Source organism: Topomyia yanbarensis, chromosome 2 (assembly GCF_030247195.1).
Source record: "Topomyia yanbarensis strain Yona2022 chromosome 2, ASM3024719v1, whole genome shotgun sequence".
Classification (NCBI taxonomy): domain Eukaryota; kingdom Metazoa; phylum Arthropoda; class Insecta; order Diptera; family Culicidae; genus Topomyia; species Topomyia yanbarensis.
Window position 1 is genome coordinate 54,578,632 of NC_080671.1, and position 22,395 is coordinate 54,601,026.

A 22,395-nucleotide genomic window follows, 5' to 3' on the forward strand; every position below is an offset into this window, starting at 1 on the left:
TAAAAATATTGAATAAATTAAAAATATTAAAAAGTGTAAAATAAGGAAAGAGAAGCTGAACCGCTCGCGTCTGGTGGCTGTATCTGGGGCAGTATTTTTTTGTCATGTTACTGCTTTGCTTACAGACGTCCGTGCAGTGCTGGGCGTCCTGCACTAGCGAACGGCAGCAGCGTCGAAAGAGAAATGAGAATGTAGGCAGAAATATTACAGCCGCGGAAAAGGTAGGCATTTTGCATCCTTGCTCCAGAGCAAACAGAAGCTAAAAATACTTGCTCCTTTTTACACTGGTTTGCTACCAGAAGAAGAAAAAAGAGAAGACGAGAGCACAGGAACGATTTCTCCGGAGTACTTCCAGTTTCTCCTGGAACAAACCAATTATGGATTCCAAATCAAATGCAACAACCGATTCCGACTCAGAATCGGTTGTTGCATTTGATTTGGAATCCATACTGACTCCATTCAGGATTCCGAATCAAATTCCGAATGATTTGACGGGGTTAGAGTGTTGCCAAGAGGCCATGACGTATCCAAACGAACATGAAATTTGACGTATTCACAATAGAAATACGTCAGATTTCTGCTCGTTTGGATACGTCAAACGCGTCTTGGCCGCACTCTAACTAGAGTGCTCTAGGACGAACATGGGCAGGCGATTTAAGTACGATTCACACGATACATCAGGCTTCCGTCACCGGTTAGTTACATGCAATTAACATGCAAGATTAGTTACATGCAATTAAATGGAAGCATTCACACACAACATCAACGGCACGAAACTCGACGGAATGTTTTGACGTACGGCACGTTTGAACGGGCACAAGGGAAAAGTATTAAACTTATCCTGACGGAACGGTGACGTTTTTACGATGCACCTACACGCAGAAAAAAGATTTGTAGGTTTAATAAAAATGTGGATTAATTTCTGCCCTCTAAGAACGGTTGGTTTCAAAATAGTCCAATGAAGAACGTCCGTTGGGTCAATTTGGACAACGTTCAAATAACCGTTCACCAACCGTCCATCGTTGGACCCGTGTTGAACGATTTTGAAACAATTTTTTGGACGTCTCAGTGAGTGGCAGCAGCAAGAAGTAACTTGCCGCTGGCCCCCAGTCACCGTGGCAAGCAGAAAGTTAGTAAAAGTTGAGCAAAGCGAAATTGATGTTGGCAGAGTTTCTGCGAGCATTTTGTACGATTTGTGCGAGAATTATGGCAAAGAATTTGCTCAAATGCAACAACCATTTCTGACAGAAGCGGTTAAACCAACCGACGCTGCTCACTTTTATCACAGAGAACAGACATATAAGCTAGAACAAACTTTCCCGAAAAACCTGTGTAAACATTCAAATGAAAATACGTTGAAAATCACCATCGCATACGGGTTCGCATGCGTAAGTCACCATTGTATCCAAGTTTGCACACAAGTCTCCTATAGCAATTGCTGGCCGATCGAAGCGCCAGCCAGTGGCAAGTTGCTACTTGCTGTTGTCATTTCAAAGCGACAGTTTTATTTCTTACACAAGTTGAAAACTTTACTTGTATGTCAGTTCTCAGTGCTTTTATCCAGAATCCAGCCAGGAATGTACACTGAAAAAAAATCCACACGTTAATTTTATTTACTTCAATCCACTTAAAATCCATATGAAGATGAAATTCTAATGTTATCTCGCGCACAGATACCTTCTATGTGTCAACTGTATAAAATATGTATGCACACACATAAGTTATATGTGCGTATTGTTATAGAATCGGGTTTTATGTGCCTTATAGCTATGAAATGTGAATGTAAGACTATAATATCTCTTGTAAATACACGCATTAGGTTTATGTGCCAGCAAATAGTGTCTATCTGCCTCCGCTAATTGCAAAAATCTATGTGTAAAATCAATAGGCATAACGCTTACATTTTTTTGAGTGTACGGCCAAGATCTCTGTACGCTTCCTGCCACATCTTTGTCAAATGCTTTGCTCGATTCGTGCTAATTTCTACCAGGTAGGAATTGCCAGGATCTTTGCACATTTTATGTCCGAGTTATGCCAGGGTTTTGCTCGGTTCCTGTCAAAATTTGCCAGAAAACGCGAGCGAAACCGAGTTCGCTCTAGCTCAATTAACCCAAAGAGAATAGTGAAAGAGACGAAGAGTGAAAATCAGTCAAAACGGCAACACTCCCTTTATGATGATTTCAACACTAGAATTTTGGCAACCGCTTCCACAGGCAGCACTTTACATGACTCCTATTATATTTTGAAAACAAACCGTATGTCGATCGTTGGATTTGTTTATCAAACGATGCGCATTTCGAAACAAAGAGATGAAATAATTCTAAAGCTTGTTTTTACTCATACATATATTCTAGAATGCACCTCACAATCACGATTGAACCAAATTCTGACGAAAATTGAAATTTCTTTTTTAATAGATGTACAATACTTATCTCCTCCAACTCAGGCATGAGTAATGTTTATTTACATTGCACGATTGGTCTGCTTAATAAGGTATTTGTGGCTTCACTCTATTCGTCTCTTTCCCTATTCTCTTTGAATTAACCCGACAGAATACACTCAGAAATCTGACAGGGCTGCCAAACCAAGACTTACAGAAATCTAGCAGAGCGGTCTCTGCCAGAAAATTTGGTGACTGGGCCGGTGCTACAATCGTCCGGCAGACTGATTCCGAAACCGATTGAATCGGAATCGGTTGTTGCATTTGAGTTAGAATCCATACTGACTCCATTTAGAAATCCGAACCGGTTCCGGAATGGCTTTAACTGCCCCAACCCCCTGCCCTCATTTCGGATTTCTGAATGGAGTCAGTATGGATTCCAACTCAAATGCAACAACCGATTCCGACTCAATCGGTTTCAGAATCGATGCCATCTTCCACATTTTTCATTTTACAAGGAAAATAAGGCTAATGTGGCGATACGGGCGATACTGATCGTTTTAGAGCTATGACCACTGAGAACTGACATACAAGTAAAGTTTTCAACTTGTGTAAGAAATTAAACTGTCGCTATGAAATGGCAACAGCAAGTAGCAACTTGCCACTGGTCGGCGCTTCGATCGGCCAGCAATCGCTATACGAGACTTGTATGCAAACTTGGATACAATGGTGACTCACGCCCGGTCAAACCTAAATCCTAAATGGACTCAGAATGGATTCCAAATCAAATGCAACAACCGATTCTGAAACCGATTGAGTCGGAATCGGTTGTTGCATTTGGTTTGGAATCCATAATGACTCCATTCAGAAATCCGAACCGGTTCTTAAATGAGTTTAACTGGGCGCATGCGAATCTGTATGCGATGGTGATTTTCAACGCATTTTCATTTAAATGTTTACACAGGTTTTTCGGGAAGGTTTGTTCTAGCTTATATGTCTGTTCTCTGTGGTATGACACTGATGGATTAAATATTAATCTTTCAAATTAACAACTTCTGAACAAATGTACGTAAATAGATGACCAGCATAGATGACGTTAAATGCGAAAACTTGAATGGTATTGTCAACTGGCAGATTAGTAAATAACATTACAAATGTCATCATTATCGAAATTCGAGCGTAAGCGTAAGGTAATGTTGTAAAAATATATCTATTGCGATAGTTGAGCATCCATTCCACATTCAAGCTGTACAAGATAGGTTAGTATTTTCATTTTTGCAATCGCTCTCTTTTCCGGTGACAATCGTTGCAGGGGTCCTACTAAGGACAATGCAAAATACTCTTCTTCACTCATCCTACCAGTGGTACTAGTGGGAGGTTGTACGTGTCGTACCTCTTGTTGCTTGGACTGTTCCACGATAGGTGATTTAGAACCAGATATCTCTTCTTCTGTCGCTGATGCACTACTGCTGGTGACGCAAGTTTCATTCCCAAACTGCGGATCTATGGTTTTAATCTTTTTGTTGTTTTGTTCGGCGATTGGCTCGTTTATGTTTCTACTTGTTTCTCTATCGTTTTTCCGTTTAGATGGTTCTACAAGCAGTTCAGGCGAACTTCTGCATGAACCTGGTTCCGATGTTTCGGAGTGAACTATCGATTCTACATCGACGCAATCATCTGCTTGTACATTGTCCAATGATTCTATCTGAGGACTATCGTGCGCCGTTTCATTTTCGACAACTAATTCGTAGTCGGCTTCTACGATGGTGTAAATCTCGTCAGCGCTGTGAAAACGACGTATGAAAATTAGATTTTACTAAGTAAGCTAAGTAAATTGCAAAACGTTGGTACCTGTCCGTAGGCGCACTTTGATTGATGACCGTTGTATCCTGATTTTTTTCTGCTGAAAAATTGTAATAGTGATTATTTTTCGACGACTTGTTAGTATAAAATATATATTTTGTATCAGGCATAATTAATGTTGAAATATCTTATATAGAACACACAAAATATAACGACTATTCAATAAAAGCGAATACAAAATTTGTATTTTGTAATCATTTAATGATGCGGTACATATACAAAAAAAAATGAAACCATCAAATTGGCCACAAACCATCGAGAAGCTTTTTTCGTAACCGGTAATCCAACGGAACGGCATCTGCACTCAAGGTAGTCCGATGGAATTGGCGCCGCAAATGTGATTCCTCAAAATGCACCTCACACACCAGCGATCGAGCGCTGGGCACCAGATCCTCACTACCGGACCGGTGCAGCCACAGTTCACGTCGTCGGCCATCCTTGGGCAGCTTGAAGAACGTTAAACTGGTGAACGGAGATGATCGATTGAAGCAGTCCTTAAATAAACAACAGGTCATCACGAAAAAGCGAGCACTAAACGTTACTAACAAGGGTTTCTGGCGAGGTTTATCGAATTTGTTTACGTTTTTTGGTTGATGAATGCAAACAATAATGAAAATAACTCGATGCAGGTAGGTGGGACACACCAAGAAGAGCGAAACTCTTCAAATCCATCAAGAAAATTCATTCATGCCAGCCATTCAACAAGCGAGTAATAGAAAAAGTCTCCAAGTCGCCACCCTCTCCAGTCATAAAATTTTGTGCGGCGAACTTGTAGCCGAGCCTTTGTTGGCGAGAGAAAACCTGATCAGTGTTCAGTTATCGTTCTGCTCGCGCACAGTGCTGTTGTGTGCACGCGTTGCTCCCGTTGTTTCGCAAGATTTACTACCTTTCTGTGTGTTGTTCCTGTTCATTGAGTAACCGATTACCACAAACTATACAGGCAAAGAACGCATAGTCGGTGCTGGTGGTGTGCGTGCGTGTAATTTTTCATTAGGATAGGCACTGCTGCGCGCTTGGGTGAGCGCAGTGGAATTGTGTTGGTGTTTTGCCGTTTGAATAAAGTACGTACATCATCAGCAATCATCGCCACACAGAGGAGATATCAAAATGGCTACTAGTGATGATGAACATTACCATCTCTACGAGGTGTTTCAAAATTGCTTCAACAAAATCGCCAACAAGCAGCCTGGTAAGTCTACGGGCGGAACCGGAAGGGTCTGCCGTTTTCGCTGTCGATGAAAGTGGACCGCAAAGTGTGCTGTGAAAGTTGTAAATTGCGTATGCGTGTTTCAAGCTTTTGGAAGTGGAGATTTTTTTTTGTCATCCATTTCCATTTTTCGTTCGGAGCTCGGTCCGATGCGTCGGTGTTGGTGTGTGAGGTGGTGTTTCACAAGTTGCTCGCCTGCTGGTGTGCGGCGCCAAAGGAGTTTTAGCTTTGCGTACGTGTGTTTCTCAGTGCTGATGACGGCCGCTGTTGGGATTTTTTTTTGCTTTCATGTGTGTGCCACACCAAGAGCCGTTCACGTCTCGTGTCGTGTGTACAAGTGCACAGTGGTATCAGTGCTGGGAGGAAGAAAAACGAAGCTGAAGAAAAGCCTTTATGTCAAAACCTTTCTATAAATATTATGATGGCAAATACTCCCGCTGAAACTGACCCGGAAGAAAAACTGGAGGACTCCTGGAGCCTAACTTAGTGCAGAAAGTGGACTGCTTCGGCCGATGAGGGGACCGTTTAGTAATGTGATGCAAATCGGAAATTTGCGAATATGGTTTGTGCTGAAATCTCTCGCTGAGAAATGAATTGGGTTTGGACATGCAATGTATCGGTAAGCCAAGGTTGCCAGTCGCTTTACTACTATATGTTTCATAACTAATTTTAAATAAGGTTTCTAAGCTCCAAAAAGATTCTTATTTTTTATGTGATGACTATGGTATTTTATATTGTGTAAAACTATAATACGACTTACTTTAGTTTTACTGATCAAAACAAGTATGCATTTTTAACGATCACATTTTACCAGAGTTGCAATTTGTAATTTATTCAGGTCTAATTTCAGATGTGCTATAATTTGATGCATTAATGAAAAAGGTGATGCCCTTAAACACCCTTCTGTACAAAAAACAAGCCTTCTTGATATCGTACCTTCAGATTTCTTTTATCTAACGAGAAGAAAAAAAATCTTAACAGTGGGCTGATAGTAAATAATAGGTTTGTTCCAGTACCAGGAGAAACTGGAAGTACTCCGGAGCAAACAGGGAGAAAATCGTTCCTGTACTATCTTCTTCTCTTTTTTCTTGTGGTGGCAAACCGGAGTGAAAAGGAGCAAGAATTTTTTGCTCCGGAGCAACGGAGTAACTTCTATGTACTGGAACAAACCTAATATTTTAAACTGGAAGTATATCTTTCATCTTTCCAAAATCACTGTCACTACCTGGTCGATGTTAAGTCAGACCGGACTAAGTCGCAAAACTTCAAAAAATGAGATAATGACAATACTAGATAAAGAATTTCTTCAGCCACATTCAACTTTTGCCAGATTTGAAATATGTAACCATAAACAAGAATTATGACAAAAAATATTTTCCAATTATAACGTAACACCGACCACCTCATAATCATGACAGAAACTAAAAGAAAATTAAATAATATTGTGAAGATCTGTTTTTATCAGCCACATGGTGAATTTGAGGCTGATAAAACGGGGACATTGATAAAATCGGGACATATATTTATCCTTTTTTTAAGCTCTTAAAATATTCTTCAGTCACTAGATATAGCTGAATATTTCGAATCTCTAAGAACTACACTGCTGGCCAATAAAATAGGTGTGTGGTAGATTATTTTGTTTTTCTCTCAATTACGCATACCAAGTTGCACCAGTCTCAATCACACCTACCGCACACAGAAGCCTTGGGATCTGTCAAGTTACTAGTGGGTTGTTGGCACAGATTATATTTGCAATCTTTGTCAAGATGCAAAACAAGACTACCGCAGGCTTTTTCGTGTGGTCAATATAATAGGTGTGTAAAATATATTAACGTGTTATTACTTTGCATAATTCCATTATACGTTTTATTTGGTGAAGTTTGAATTCTGCGTGTTAATAAATGTATTCAAATGTTGAATAAATCAAAGATTTGTTATAGAATGGGTCGAGCATCTCACTGTACTCAAGTGGAACGAGTTTTGCTAAGAAATTTTGTTCAAGAAGATAAGACGTATAAATAAATCGCGAATACACTGCGGCGTTCCGAAAACTTCCTTACAAAGGCCTTAAAACCTTCGAAAAAAGGAAACACGCAAAAAACCCAAGAAAACATCTACAGCAGCTGACCATCGTATTGCAATTTTAGCGAAATCTGACCCATTCGCGTCATCCAAAACCAATTCAGCACAAATTGGAAAAGTGGCAGGTCCGAGAACAGTTCGCTGTAGGCCGTAAAATTTCAATCTTCCAGAAAGAATTACTAGGAAGGTTCCACTATTTCGAAGCCAAAGCCTTTGAAGAAAAATGCAATTTGCTTTTCAACAGCGTTAATGGGCCTGGTTCAGAAGGAATCATAAAATGGCGACATATCCTTCGGAGGGACGAATCAAAGGTAAACCTGTTTTCCTCCGATGCACAACGAAACGTTAAACGTCCAAAGTGCAAACAGTTTGATCTGCGACACACGCAAAATATGGTAAAGCACGGAGGCGAGAACAATGAGGTTTGGAGCTTGCTTCTCGTGGAATTGCGCAGGTCCTATTCTTCGCAACGCCACTATAATGGCAAGATTCGAATGCAAGGCTAAAGGATGGACATCCTGAAGGATGTCATGCAGTCCTATGCCAAAGATAACGTGCCTTTACATGACAGTTTCAGCAAGATATTGACCAAAAACACATCGAAGTATGTAAAGGAATGATTTCGGGATAGTAAAGTGACTATAATTTCGGACCATGCCAATCTCCTGTCATCAATCCCGTAGAAAATTTACGGAATGTACTTAAAAAGAAGTTATTCGATCGAAATTTCACAAATAGGGATCGTTTGTAGGAAGTAGCTTAAAAGGAATGCTAACCTATATCAACGGAAACTTATCAGCGTTTGAATGACTCAATGCCAAGACAAATGGATAAAATTTGGTTGAATAAGGGAGTTTACACAGGTTACTAGTTGTTAAAAATGTTGAAGCCTAAAAATCATTGGATTTGAAAATTTTTATTGCAATGGATTACAATACACCTATTTCATTGACCAGGTACTTTTTTGGATTTCATGGAAAAGAAAGAGTTACGATAAAGCATAACATTTAATTTACAAATAAAAGTGTTCTTTTTCATTATCATGACTGTGCCTAACTACAAAATATTTGAATATAAAAATATTTTTAGAGAAAACTCAAAATTTCATGTATTTTTATCTCACACCTATTTTATTGACCAGCAGTGTATATGCTCAAGAGAGGATTTACTCGAATTCAATTTGTTTCGGATGTCAGAGCCCATCAAACTACCAACTATCAATTGTCGTACGAGGCTGACAAAATAGGGACAACAAGCCGATAAAATTGAGGGTAGATAAAATCGGGGGCTGATAAAATCGGGTGCTGATAAAATCTGGTTTTCACTGTAATTAGTAATGTGTCTAATATTCGGTCATGATTTACTGGTTGACCTAAGAGTCGATTTCTTCACCCTCGCTTCACATTTAAACCAGGTTCACCAGTAGATTAAAACCTGGCATAAGTGTTAAGCGAGGGCGAAGAAATTGGCCCTAAGAGGTCAAAACTTGCTGGTTAAACCAAGAGGTGTCAAATGCTGTCAAAATAGATCGTAAATATATTTAAAGCATCTGGTCACATCTTTCCTGTTTGATTAACAAAGTTAATTTGATATGATATTACAACATCCAGCTGAATTTAAATTGACGGTTTACCAAAATAGTTTTTTGCTAGAATCAAGCACGTGAATTCGGTTACGTAATATTGGTTTAACTCATGCTATTTTGCAATTTAACCTTTTTACAACGAAGAAAACACGTGTTGGAAAATGCAATCAGCTGTTTGTTGAGAGTTGTACTTGTATGCGTACGCTCTCCTATCGTAGAGATGTATTACAGCATCACGAAAATAACCAAAACTTTGTACTTATACCAAAAGACAGTTTCGGTTCATATTCCTCGTCGGCAAACAGAACCTCTGTGCTTACTATCGAGATATCACTCGGTATAAGCCAGTGGTTTAGTGTTCACGCAAGACGTGTGACTTTTTGGAATTTAGTGTCTAACTAGTGCTAATTTGGGTACTAGTTCAGATACATAGTCTAACTGGACACCCAGATGGTGCTAGTTACTGACGAGGAGAATCCGAAACACTAAAACAAAAAAAACCATACTTCATGTAAGGCATGTGCCCTCATGCACAAAGAAATTGGTCTTGTCCAAAATTTTCCCACTTGGGAATTTTGCACAAAACTTTGTTGTTATTCTAGTATCGCGTCAACTTGAACATTATATCTCAACCGTGCTGAATCCGATTCTCAAAAATATATCCATGGATTTCTTGAACTGTCAGTAATGCACCTGCATGACCTTTATACGTGGTATTATACACTTACAGAAAAACCAATAACAGGGTGCCGATTCCTGGAAAATCAGAGAATTTCATGTGACCCTGAAACTTTCGGAGAATTTACATTCAAATCAGGGAAAAACGTCAAACAGATTTTCAATTGCATTACAAGTACAGTAGGATTCCGTTTTTGGCAACAAATGGGCTCCGGTTTTGGCAACATTGTTGTACATAGTGAATCTTTTGAAAAACACTCAATACACATTTTGTTGTAATAATTGATATTTAATTTTATTTTCAATTTTAATTTTATTTTCAAACAAGAGTCATATTTCCTATATTTTTGGGTAGGCATAGCGAATAAAATTAAGTTTGCTGATTTTTTTCTATCATTTAATTCCATTTCACGCATTCTAATGTTATTAATGTTCCTGTAATATTTATGTCACAAACTGAAAACTGAAAGATTTTAAAGTATGCTTCTATTTTTGGCATGGTTTCAGTTTTGGCAACTGAAAAAAATTGCTGCCAAAAGCGGAATCCTACTGTAAAAAACTAAACAGTTTCTACAAAACTTCTTTGTTGGCGATTATACTCCCCAAAAAAGATATTCTACCAGGGAATATCTGAATTTAATCTCTGATATGTACAATTTCCCACAATACCATAAACATCAATTATGTAGAAGACAGATAGGAGAAAGGAATCGCGTAGTTGGTAAGTCATTTTCTTTGTACGTAACTAACCTCGTATACCCATGAAAAGATTCGTATGACCCGTTAGTTAAAACCTCTATAATCGAAACAGATAAAATCGAGGTAGACGTTTAGGCGGTAAACCTGACAGGAATCTGCGTAGGCAGGATGTGTATTGTCTCGTTTTATTTCATCGGCATGATGCTTGCAATCAATATAACGGAAGCATGCAGTGGCAGAGAATGTATTAGTACCATTTGTTGCAGCTTGTTAGGCACAATCATGTTTCCTCCTTCGGCTAAAAATCAAAATCACTAGTCGTACAGAGTTTCGCGTATAATGCAACTGTGAAAGGATAAATTCTTGAAGCTTAAGCTCCGTTTTTCATTGAATAAATGTTCTATCTCGTGCACAGTATGAGAGGAACGGTCATATACAAAATCAATAGCCACTGTATTGCTTCACAGCTCAACCAATCGAACAGATCATCAGAGTTATAATGAATATAACACTGCCTTATTTCACATCAGATCTAAACAATTATTATTTGTCGATTGCTTTGTTTGTTTATAACATAGACTTGAGCGGAAATGGAAAACTACTCTGCGCATTGTTGGTTGTGCATATTGACAGCTCGTACGTGTAAATACTTTTTGGAATGAATTAAATCTCATTTCAAACTTGCTGTGAGATACACGTGCTCATTCGTTATTCAGAATTTTTTTCGAATCATAATTTCTGTTTTAGAGATTCGACGAAAGAAATATGATTTAGTGTTGATAGCACAATCAATCTGTATAATGGTTGTAAAGAGAAATACGTGATCCAAGAAATTGTTTATGCGATTATACCTACCAATATTATTGTAATTATTTAATATGTATATTAAACTATCCCGTAGCGAACCACGGTAATTTTCATTGATCGTAGATTGATGATTACCATGATCCTATAAATAATCCACCTCAGATTGCTTGTGAGCTTTCGATCGCTCCATTCCAACCGTCAATTTTCTCGCTATCGTTTTGTAACGACCAGCTTACTATCTATGTTGCCGCAAACAATTTAACAGAATATAACCATCAACAGCGGTTACGACTATCTTTATTGATAGGTGGAAGAAAATAGCAATGCTTCCATCGGTACCTCGAAGTTGGATATAAGAATGGACGTTTGTTCTGATTTCACTACATTCAGATAATGTAACCTTGGAAGCATATTTATATCTAGAGGGTAAGTTAGTCTTCGAACATGTGGTAACTTGATCTTGCTCAGATTGAATGGTATATAGATTGTAGCAATGTTAACAGAAATAGAGTTATTGGAAGGAAATGCAACACTAATTGTAAACTTAATATTTTATTAATTTATAAGAAGTCCTGGAAAATCAGGGAAATACATTTTCGGGAATGTGTTGATACCCTGAAGAAGACAACAGCGATGCTTATATTTTTTTGTGGCACAAATTTTAAAGTTATGCCACACCATTCATGCCCATGTTTGTGGACAACAACGTTTTTAAACAGCTATAACTTTTGATTGTGGCAAGGTTTGCTCATAATAACAAATAAGGCTAATAAATATGACTATTGCCTTTCATTTGAGTACTAACACTTACAAGGATCAGCTCTAGAACTGAAGTTATTGCAGTTAATCTGATTGAATTCCAATGGAGCAGTGCTGCCAGGGACAGTTTACGTTGACGACGAAAAATGATTTTTTCATATATCTTCGATATGTTGCAATATTATTGAAAACTGATAAAACTTATCAATTTAGAGTGCCTTTGGCTACGTTTTCCATGCAAATAGACTATTGTAAATATTCTAGGAGAATTGTATTGAGCATTGGAAGGTAAAAATTGAGCAACTTCTACCACTGCGAGGGAAGTACCAATTTTTATGAAAAATGGCTTTTTGTGCTTCTTGACCCCACCGTTTTCAAAGAAAACTGTTTTACAATGCTACGGGCACTAGAAAAAAGTTAGGCATTAAAGGGTTAAGATACTATCGTTTAGCGGAAATGTTATAAAAAACGCGACAAAAAATAGGAACACATTCGTAATCTGATTAGAATTTCGTTATTTTCCAATTCTACAAGTTTAAATACTCAGTATGCTCAAATTAGAAAAAAAATATGGACAACTGCATTAAAAGTAAAAGATGCAATTTCGAATAAATGACAAATTTTGATAAAAGACCTGGTGAACTAGGGAAAATCGCAGCGAGATATTACTCTCGTCTTCTAGAAAGGCCAGCAACCTGTTTTCAATATTCGTCGTGACCCGAAACCAGGGTTTAGTTTAAATAATCAGTGTCACCTAGAACTTGCGGTATGTGGAACGTAAAGTTGTTGGTAGGACCCCCAGGGAAGTCCTACTGGAACCGCTAGACACCTGGAGACTCTATTCAAGTTCGCCAAAGAGCGATTGAAGTGGGTTGGATAAAAAATTAGAGCGACGATATCAATGGGAGAGTAGCGTATAGCTTTCCTGTTTAAGGTATAGAGGTATATACACCTGCTCTGCAGGAAACGAAACTACAAGTATGCAAAAATCGTAATGTTCTCATATTTACTCCAACTGAGACTCGGAATGAAATAACGATATTCTAGATACCAGGCCACCAAGAAATCGTTGCTAACGAAGGGGTCGACGAATTAGCCAGGTGTGGTTCACCAAACATGTTTGCTGGACCAGAACAATCTCTAGGCATACCTATGCATTCAAACTAGAACTTTCAACTTGCGCAAGAAACCAACTATCAAACGACTGGCGTAACGTCGTAGGTGCTCGACAAGCTAAGATATTCATACATCCAGATACAACGGGAGTCAATTAGCTAATGAATCTAAAACGAAAAGACGTATAATCCCAGGTTTATTTACAGGACATTGTTACCTGAAAAAATTGGCTAAGTTAAGATGACATTTATTGATTCTGTAACTACGAGCCCGAGAGCTCAGAACACATTCTCTGTAATTGTGCAGGATTACCTTCTCGAAAGAAGCAATACTTGAGAAGGCATCTTGTGATGCCTTACGAGGCATGGCATACCCGTCCCAAAACGGATCCTGAACTACAATCATAATGTAGTACCCGGTTGGGACGGTGCATATAGAGAATCAAACAACTCGCTTCTAACTGCATTGGCTTCGGACAATTCGTAACATGTAAAGCAAACAGGGACAATAACAAAAGATAACCTGAATATTGGTCGCAGTGGCGAAGTTTCCCGTAACAAAAAAGTGGGATAGAGGGAGACACCTATGTTCAGATAAGACAAAGGTGGACCATGCAGGTTTAGAAAAAATCGAAACTTTTTTTACGGCTGAAAATGAACAAAAAAAAAATTCATTCGAACATGCCTGATATTTATTCAGTTGAATATCGTACAAATATATTCATTTCACTAATTGTCTAGGCAAGTGTTTTCAAATGCCGGTAAAGCATATTAAACAACAATTATCATCGCTTACATTGTGGCAGGGGGGCCTACTTTGGTGCGTTTGATTCGTTGCTACACGTTTGCTTCGTGTAATAATCGGAGACGAATGAAAATCTGCATGGATGAATGGGCGGTTTGTTCCCTTGACGTTTCAGCTGCGTCACTAAATATTAAAAATGAATGCGGCTGAATATGGTCAATTATCATTCGATGAATTTGAATATTTGTAACTCTGATGCCATAATTTAGTTTTGTGGGAAACGCGTAGATTGAAGCTCAAAATACTGTGCATGTTGATCACAGTAATATTCAAATATGCAGGAGAAAATATAGTAAAATAGTTGCATAACGATAACTCGATATTCAACGATACATACAAAAAAATCTGTATTTGGCCAATCTATACATATAAAAGTCAATGTTTGTATGTATATGATTTATGGACTCCCAAGCGGCTTAACTGATTTCCGTCAAAATTTATGCATAGTAGGTATTTGTTATGGAGCGAGTTTGTGTGCTGTTGGTTGGGGATTATCTTCCCTATTTCGTCGCAGCAACGCGCGATGGGTACTAGCTAGTTACCAATAAATTCCAATATTTTATTAGCATAGTTTTAGATAAGTTGGATTTCAGTGGCTTGAATTAATCTCATCAGTAACTAACACCAACATGGAACCAGTTTAACGCTAAATCCAAACTAGCATCAAATTGGCACCTGTTAAATTGCATTAATTTTGTTTGAACAGAATTTAAAACTCGTTTTCCTGGGTTGTGCGGTAGTAGAATATAGGGAAATAACTGAAAATTCTGCCACTTTTGACTTGGATGTATTTGTTATTGCTACTTTTGCCTCAGTACATTCCAATTGTTCCTTTACAAAACGAAAAACAGTTTTCTTTCTGGGGCTGGGCATTACGTGGTTGTCTTGCACGCAGCTCACCTGAATTTCCTGGTTTCCTGATGTCCGCACATGTAAATAAAGATTTCTAGTCAGAAAAACTCGGTAAAACCTTCATAATCGAAACAAAATATCCCTCCTTACTCATTGGTTTCTTCCAGAGGTAACGAATTAAGTCCGAATACGGATATATTTTTCTCTTTCTGATTCCAGTATATCCTGGTACTAGAGCTAAGCTATTATTAACTCTTTATCTTTTTAAAGGCACTTGAATTACTATTAATCGTTAAAATCTTCGATCAACTCACGTGAAAAAGTTATGTAGCAAATGTTTCAATTTCACGGTCTACCAACGCGTTCCAATCAGTCGAGTAAACAAATAGAGGCAGAATACAAAACTAACAAAGAAAGGCAAAAGCTGAAAAATCAGCTATCCGTCAAAACATGTATTTCATTGCCACTTGGCAACCCTTCTTCGTTGAATCAGAAAAAAACAGCTCAGCCTATACTAAGAACCGCACACAGTCACACTAAAAATGACACTTTTTGTTGCTTTACCATCATTGCTGGTGAATATTATTTTGTCACTTCGCCTGACCTAATCCGCAAAATCTACACACACAAAGACACTGCACTGCCGTACTGTGAGCGCACTTTTCCACACTATTCACTGTTGTTCTTTTCGCCATCATCAGTAACATCGTGTATAGGTACAGCACAGCTCATTCAGATAATATACGCTACCTAACAGCAACAACTGCACCAACACCAGTGGACCAATGAATCTAACGTTGCGTTACGTTTCCCCGTGTCATTCCCGAGCGGCGCGAGGCAGTGGTAAAACCTGCGGAACACCCTAGCTAGCTAGCACTCTTGTCTTTTCGGTCGCAGGCGAAACAAAACTTTTGTCCTACTACTATACTCCCCCTCTGCTTTACCGAAGCACCATCGAAAGGGAAAAAGGGCATGGAGAGTGTATTATTATGCATGCTTCCCTCAAAACTGAATTTATTGTTGTAACTTGTTCGACCTCACTTTTCGATTTCCCAATCACACCGTCGTTATAAACATACACGGAGGATTTTAGGCAAAAGACGGTATCACTTACACTATCGAGTTGGCAGTTTACGGTGTTCAAATCTGCACTGGTGTCTAGCATGAGGATGCACTGATAGCAAAATGCATTCGCATTCGGGTGGTAGCGTGTTTTTGATGAACTTCAGAGATAACAGAATACATTATAAAAAAAGTACGTTTCTTAGAATCACGAATTTTTGTTTGTTTTATTTTTGACTACCTGTGTTATGGGAGCACGTCGTTTGACATAAGTTCGTTTGGCATAAGTTCATTTGGCATAATGTTCATTTGGCATAACAGTAGGTGACACATGCGTTCGTTTAGCATAATGTTCATTTGGCATAATAGTCATTTGGCATAATGGTCATTTGGCATAATGGTTGTTTGGCATAATGGTCATTTGGCATAATGGTCGTTTGACATAATTTAAAAAAATATATTGAATTTTCTGTTACTAGGCGTTGACGCCTAATGTAGCTACGCCACATCGCTTTAAACCCGGTGCTGTTAAACTAGTTTATGCCCCTATGTTTGAGTAATCCGGGCAAACGAGTGGATCACAGGTTTGCTCGCGAGGGGGCGCCGACGCACCATCGGAACCCGGAGGATTCCGCTTCGGATCCTTGGTCTCAGTTATGCGGCGATACCAAGGGTTAATTGGTATATAGGTTCAAATAACTGCTCATATTTGAAAGAAGAATCATTCCTTATGTTTAAGTAAACCGGGCAAACGAGTAAATCAACATTTTGCTAGCGAACTTATTAAACATGCAGATTAAAAGAGCTGCTCATGTTTAAAAGAAGGAGTCAACCCCTAATTTTGGGTAAAACGAACAACGAGTATATCACCAGTTTGTTTGCGAAGGCCATTTTCTACACAAATTTATAGAACAGCTCATGACTGAAAGAAGGAATCAATCCTTATCTTTCTGGCAAATATACACATGTATATATATATTTGCTAGAAACAAGGATTGATTTCTTCTTTAAGACATGAGCAGTTCTTTAAATTTGTATACCAAATAGCGCTCGCAAGTAAACTGGTGATCCACTCGTTTGCTCAAACTTAGGGGTTGATTCCTTCTTTCAAACATGAGCAGTTCTTTTAATCTATATACCAAATAGCGCCCTTGGCAATATCGCATAACCGAGACCAAGGGGGCGAGGTGGTCATCGACCCGCCGTCAGAAGCGGCGACCTCTCACCAGCAAACGTACGACCCACTCGTTTGCCCGGGTTACTCGAACATCGGGGCTATCAACTAGTTTATGTACCATACTTAAAGCGATGTGGCGTAGTCACATTAGGCGTCAACATTAAATATAACAGAGATTTCAATGTATATTTCAAATTATGCCAAACGACCATTATGCCAAATGACCATTATGCCAAATGAACATTATGCCAAATGAAAGCATGTGTCACCTGCTGTTATGCCAAGTGAACATTATGCCAAATGAACTTATGCCAAATGAACTTATGCCAAACGAACTTATGCCAAACGACGTGCTCCCCTGTGTTATTATTATTACTGTTTGGGTTACCGTTCGTGTAGACACATTTTCTTATTTTGTATTCAGAATAGAATGCAAAAATCATGAGCTGTATTATTGAACTGCGTGCCAGTACAGTATCGAAAATTAAAATATATTAGATCGCATGAGTTATACATAATACTGATAATTATAAGAATATTTTATAACAGAAGCTGTATGTGTTTGAAACAACGTGAGATTCGTATTCCAATTCCGTATTGCTTTTGAGTTGTCTTTGATGAATACGGCCATGTATATAGTTTCCGTAGAATCCCGATGAGTATCTGGGTATCAAAACATTTATGTAGAATTAGATCCAGTTGGCCTGGGTTCAATTCCAGCCGAGGTCGTTGAGGGTTTTCTGAGGTGAAAAAATCTGTAGTCACGTTCTTCCTTGGGAAGGGAAGTAAACCTTAGTCCCCCGGTCCATGAGTTTGGTGGATCGATATCTAGTCCAGATAGTGGAGTCACCTCTCTGGCGTCGGTAAAGAAGAAGGAGATCCAACTTCTATACTCTTACTGTTTTTGGCGTTCAGATGATTGAGTGATGGAAACACAAATTAACACAACACAAAAGTTCATAAATTCAAAATCATTAAATTAATTTTTGTTCAGACTGTTCCGGAAGCCCAGTGTGGTCGTTGAATTACAACTTCTTGTATTCAGTCCCATATGCATTCTCATCATATTTGAGTTAGTTTCAGGAAAAACGTCTTGTTTCACAATATTTCAACAAATTATAATACCGCGAGTTTGTTTGGCAAATTGCAGAACAATTCCAAATTCTCGTGTACTTTTTTCCAAAGACGTAGATGTATTTCTTTGCTGTTATGACGTCGGTAATAATGTGCAATTATTTTGATGCCAAAGAAATATCATTGTGCGGTATAATAACAAAAAGAAATCTTGTTTTCAAGATTCCAAATATGTAGTTTTAAAGAGAAATCTCCGATCAATTTGAACAAATCTTGTGAATGCCATCACTAACAAAAAGCTTGCTGGGATACAATCCCAAATGATTACTTGATACGATTTTAAGTTGTAGAATCCTCAAGCTTCTTCGAATTGTTAACGTTCATTCAAAATAAATTCCTCGAATTTAATACGATGAATACAGACAAAATCAGCTTCTAGGCTATCATCAAATTGAAGATCGACTACCCTACAGTTCATGACATCAAGAGCAGGACAAACATAGTTGCACAAATGTACAGTAGTTGCACCGTGAAAACTTGTTTTTCAAGAAATACACATTATATCACCATACTAGAATACAAAACACGAAATAGGAACTGGTGAGGCTGATATAAATCCGAGTGTTGTCACTGATTTTGTTGCTAAAGAACTGAAGTTTCAATTATATCTTAGATGCACAGATATATGTACGTTTCAATTAAAGTATTTCGTGCAATAGCGGCGTTAATTGTGGCGGAAAAAAGGCTGCAATAAATGGAAATAAAGAATTGTTTTTTTCTCGATATGGCGATTTTTCATATGGATCTGATTCGCGAGTATGAGTTGTACACTCTATCAGTATTTTTGAAACCGTATGTCTAGATAATACTGTTTGATTTATGAATAGTGAAGCAAATTACTGTGCCATTAACTTATACAGAGTGGTTGGTTTCGGACCATTGTTATATTTGAAATTGATAGATGATGCGTGAAAATAGTCCTACAAAGCGTAACGGAACAAGCGATTGGAAATTGAATGCGTAAGTTAAACCTACGTGTCAATCGCAATACATATATAATCTATCTATCTATCTATCTATCTATATACATATAAAAGTCAATGTTTGTATGTATATGATTTATGGACTCCCAAAGGGTTTAACCGATTGCCGTCAAAATTTTCACGTAGTAGGGATTTGTTAAGGAGCATGTTTGTATGCTATTACTTGGGGATTATCTGCCCGTCAGATGGCGCTTCAAAACAAATTGTGTTTTCCCCCTATTTCGTTGAAAGTTGCAGCAACGCGCGATGGATATTAGCTAGTATAATATAATTGTGATATAAGAATAGATGCATCCCTAAATAAATCCACATATTATAGAAGCTAGATAATGGCGAAAACAAGCACTACCCCAGTTTCGCAAAATGGCGTTTGGAAATTCCTAGGGCTTCCCTTAAGTTATTTAAAAAGTATCCCGAAGGCGGTAAAACTTCCTGAATTTGGCAAGAATTTTCCGAGTTTAGCTTAGATTCTCGGAGCCTAGTAAAAATTCATTGAAAACGTGGAAACGCAGAGGTATACACCTGAACAATGGTTATCACACACTAATATTCCTTTCATTCACCTATGACTGAAAGGACGTGACAGGCGTCATTATTGACATATCAAAGTATAGAACTATCGAAAAGTGCACCCTGAGAATCGATAACTACTCCCAGGCTCGATTTGTTGATTCTCTGGGTAATTTTGCTTGTTCTGGTCAATCCCGAAGTAGCAACTGCTTTCAGATCTTCTAGGCGTTTGTAATACTTTCTTTAAGTTTGTGAGTTCTGCCGTACCTAAAACTTGCAGACCTTTCTTCGTATTCCTTATACTATCTAAGATTGTACGGTTCTCTACAAGTTCCAAGTAATTCGTTAAAATTCGTAAAAACTGAGCTTCATAGTATTTTCTTAATGTTTGAAGATCTTCTGAAAATTTTTCACAAATTCGTTGAAGTTTTTAAGACTTCGAAGGATTTCGTGAAATAGGCATGAAGCTTTTTAAGGTTACCCTCATGGTCGTTGGCTTTTTTAAATCATTCTGAAGTCTACACAATTACTCTGAGCTAGGTGTAATATATCTGCAATCCATAGAAATTGTCTAAGTTTATAGAATTGGTCTGGAGAGTTAACGATTTTCCTCTCATCCTTGCGATCTTCTTGAGCTGTCTGTTGCTGTGCTTTCTACTTCCGCCGAGTCAGTGTTGAGCGAACGACAAAATCAATTACTTTTACCTTTTGCGCATTGTCTGAAGAACGAAAGAAACAGTTAGGAAGCTTAGCCTGTTTTCGCCACGTTTCTATTATCACGCTACCCATTTGAAGCCGTTGGTTAGAGCCGCATTTGCCATCATTGTTCAACACATTGAGTCAAATGGTAGCGCAGCAATAGGGGCACTCGATTTGAGTTTTCGTGGCGCTCAAATACGAGCATTTGACCGTTTTTAGGGCATTTGTGTTATTAGCTTGTTTCTTGACAACGAAGCAAAACCTTTGATATCAATTTGTACGCATTCCATCGATTTTAGGCCGAATAATTAATGAATTAGTGAGGCACCCTCCTAAATATGTTGAAAATAGGGACTTTACCCTACTTTTATTCGTGTCGTAGTGATCTATCAAGATGACTGAGTCTCAGAGACAAAACCTGGTCACGGCCAAACACGGTGGCCATGGCGGAATTTTGGCATAAGACCGAGCGTTTGTGATGTGAAACATTCGCTGAAGGTGAAAATGGAGTTTAGACTTACGGAAGTCGCCTTCATCCTAATGTTTCTACAAATACGAAAAGATTCATTTCACACAATTTAAATGTGCTTGAAATCATATGGAACATGGGATAGTCGATATCAAACTACACCACTTGTTTGGCATAACTTGCATTGTCTGATCTCAGGAACTCTCTGAAGTTTGCAGAAATTTACTTCAACTCGTAGCACATCCGTAAAACTAGTAGAATTCTCTTTGATGTGCTTATAGTTTATTTGAAGTCCGTAAAACGCCACTGAATTGCATAGAACTCCTGAAAACGGTTGTTGTTGTTAGTTTGAAGCTAATCAAACCTTCATTAAATCCATATTATTTTCTTAACGACAACAAAAAAATAGTGCGTATTTGTACTATAGGAGTAAAATTTAAGTACTATCGAGTTATACACGTAGTTGTACTCAAATAGAGCACATTTTCATTTTATTTATATTACCACCTTAACCATTTGAAACCGTTGAATAGAGTACGAGGCAACAATTTTTACAAAAGTCCGACAATTGTATTACCTCTTTCATTCCCATGTTCTTTATAAACAACACCGTTTTCAAACAGCTAGAAAATTGCTCAGAAAAACTGGTAAGGCTAATAAATGTGACTATTCCATTTGAACACTGGCAGTTACAATTATCAACTCTAGAACTAAAGTTATTGCAATTAGTCTGATTGGATTCCTATGGAGCAGTGCTGCCAGGGACAGTTCACGTTGACGACGAAAAATGAAATTTTCAATTACCTTCTTTATTTTGCAATATTATTGAAAATTGATAAAACCTATCAATTTAGACTGTCTTCGACTATGTTTTCCACGCAATTGGATTATTGTAAATATTCTAGCAGAATTGTATTGAGCATTGGAAGGTAAAAAATGAGCAGCTTGCACAGCTCATTAAAGCATAAGAGTCCCATATGGATTTTTGTAGAAAATGAGTTAACTGTTGGATTGTATTCTGTATCACCACTGAATTACAATGCACAAAAAAGATTACCAGGTTTGTTAAAATATCGAAAAAAATACAAAAACATGGTTGTCCCATCCATAAGACTTAATGAAAATATAAATCTTCAACAGTGTTTTTCTCGGCTTGCTGTTTTTCAATATGGGACTCTTATGCTTTTATAGGCAGTGTAGAATTTTTAATTAGTTTAGTAGAGCTTAACGGAGCCGTGGACCTTTTATATGTTCACAATATGTAAAAAATAACAATTTGAAAACAATTTTATCCATTGGATCTCGTGCGCGCAATTTTTTTGCGCGCAGAGACCTTTTATCGCGGGGGCGAAACATTTGTGTGCTCGCATGCTGCGTCAGGGGGGTTGTTCAATTTTCTCTTGTTAGTCACGTCCAGGTCATCATTGATGAGTCTATCTTGGTACCAGCAATCAGATGTCCTTTGCTTTTTGATCTTACGATTGACCAGTGTAAACCCGTCGTAATTGTTAATACCTTCTTTGCCGATG

At 38.1% G+C, this 22,395-nt stretch overlaps 2 protein-coding genes across 4 annotated transcripts in view; one reads left to right on the forward strand and one right to left on the reverse strand.

Annotated features, from left to right (window-relative positions):
- Positions 1–3,571: 3,571 nt before the first annotated feature.
- LOC131679473 (uncharacterized) lies at positions 3,572–4,833 on the reverse strand. Its single transcript, XM_058960204.1, has 3 exons — positions 4,497–4,833; positions 4,232–4,283; positions 3,572–4,164 (listed from the first exon to the last, which is right to left on the reverse strand). Exons 1-3 carry the CDS (start codon positions 4,756–4,758, stop codon positions 3,591–3,593), a joined length of 888 nt encoding a protein of 295 aa, XP_058816187.1. The 5' UTR covers positions 4,759–4,833; the 3' UTR covers positions 3,572–3,590.
- Positions 4,834–5,056: 223 nt separating this feature from the next.
- Positions 5,057–22,395, forward strand: part of LOC131685138 (protein daughterless) — a 109,610-nt gene continuing 92,271 nt past the window's right edge. For all 3 annotated transcript variants that reach the window (XM_058968610.1, XM_058968612.1, XM_058968613.1), the window contains exon 1: positions 5,057–5,432. In XM_058968610.1, coding sequence (XP_058824593.1) covers positions 5,351–5,432 — 82 coding nt within the window. In that variant the 5' untranslated portion in view covers positions 5,057–5,350. The remainder of the gene's footprint in view (positions 5,433–22,395) is intronic.

What these genes read in the sequence shown, in the direction of transcription:
- LOC131679473 (XM_058960204.1), bottom strand. Translation starts at nt 4,758, where the DNA reads ATGACCTGTTGTTTATTTAAGGACTGCTTCAATCGATCATCTCCGTTC. An exon ending in ACGAAAAAAGCTTCTCGATG is followed by an intron (nt 4,284 to 4,496) that starts GTTTGTGGCCAA and finishes ACAATTTTTCAG; the next exon opens with CAGAAAAAAATCAGGATACA. An exon ending in CAAAGTGCGCCTACGGACAG is followed by an intron (nt 4,165 to 4,231) that starts GTACCAACGTTT and finishes TCGTTTTCACAG; the next exon opens with CGCTGACGAGATTTACACCA.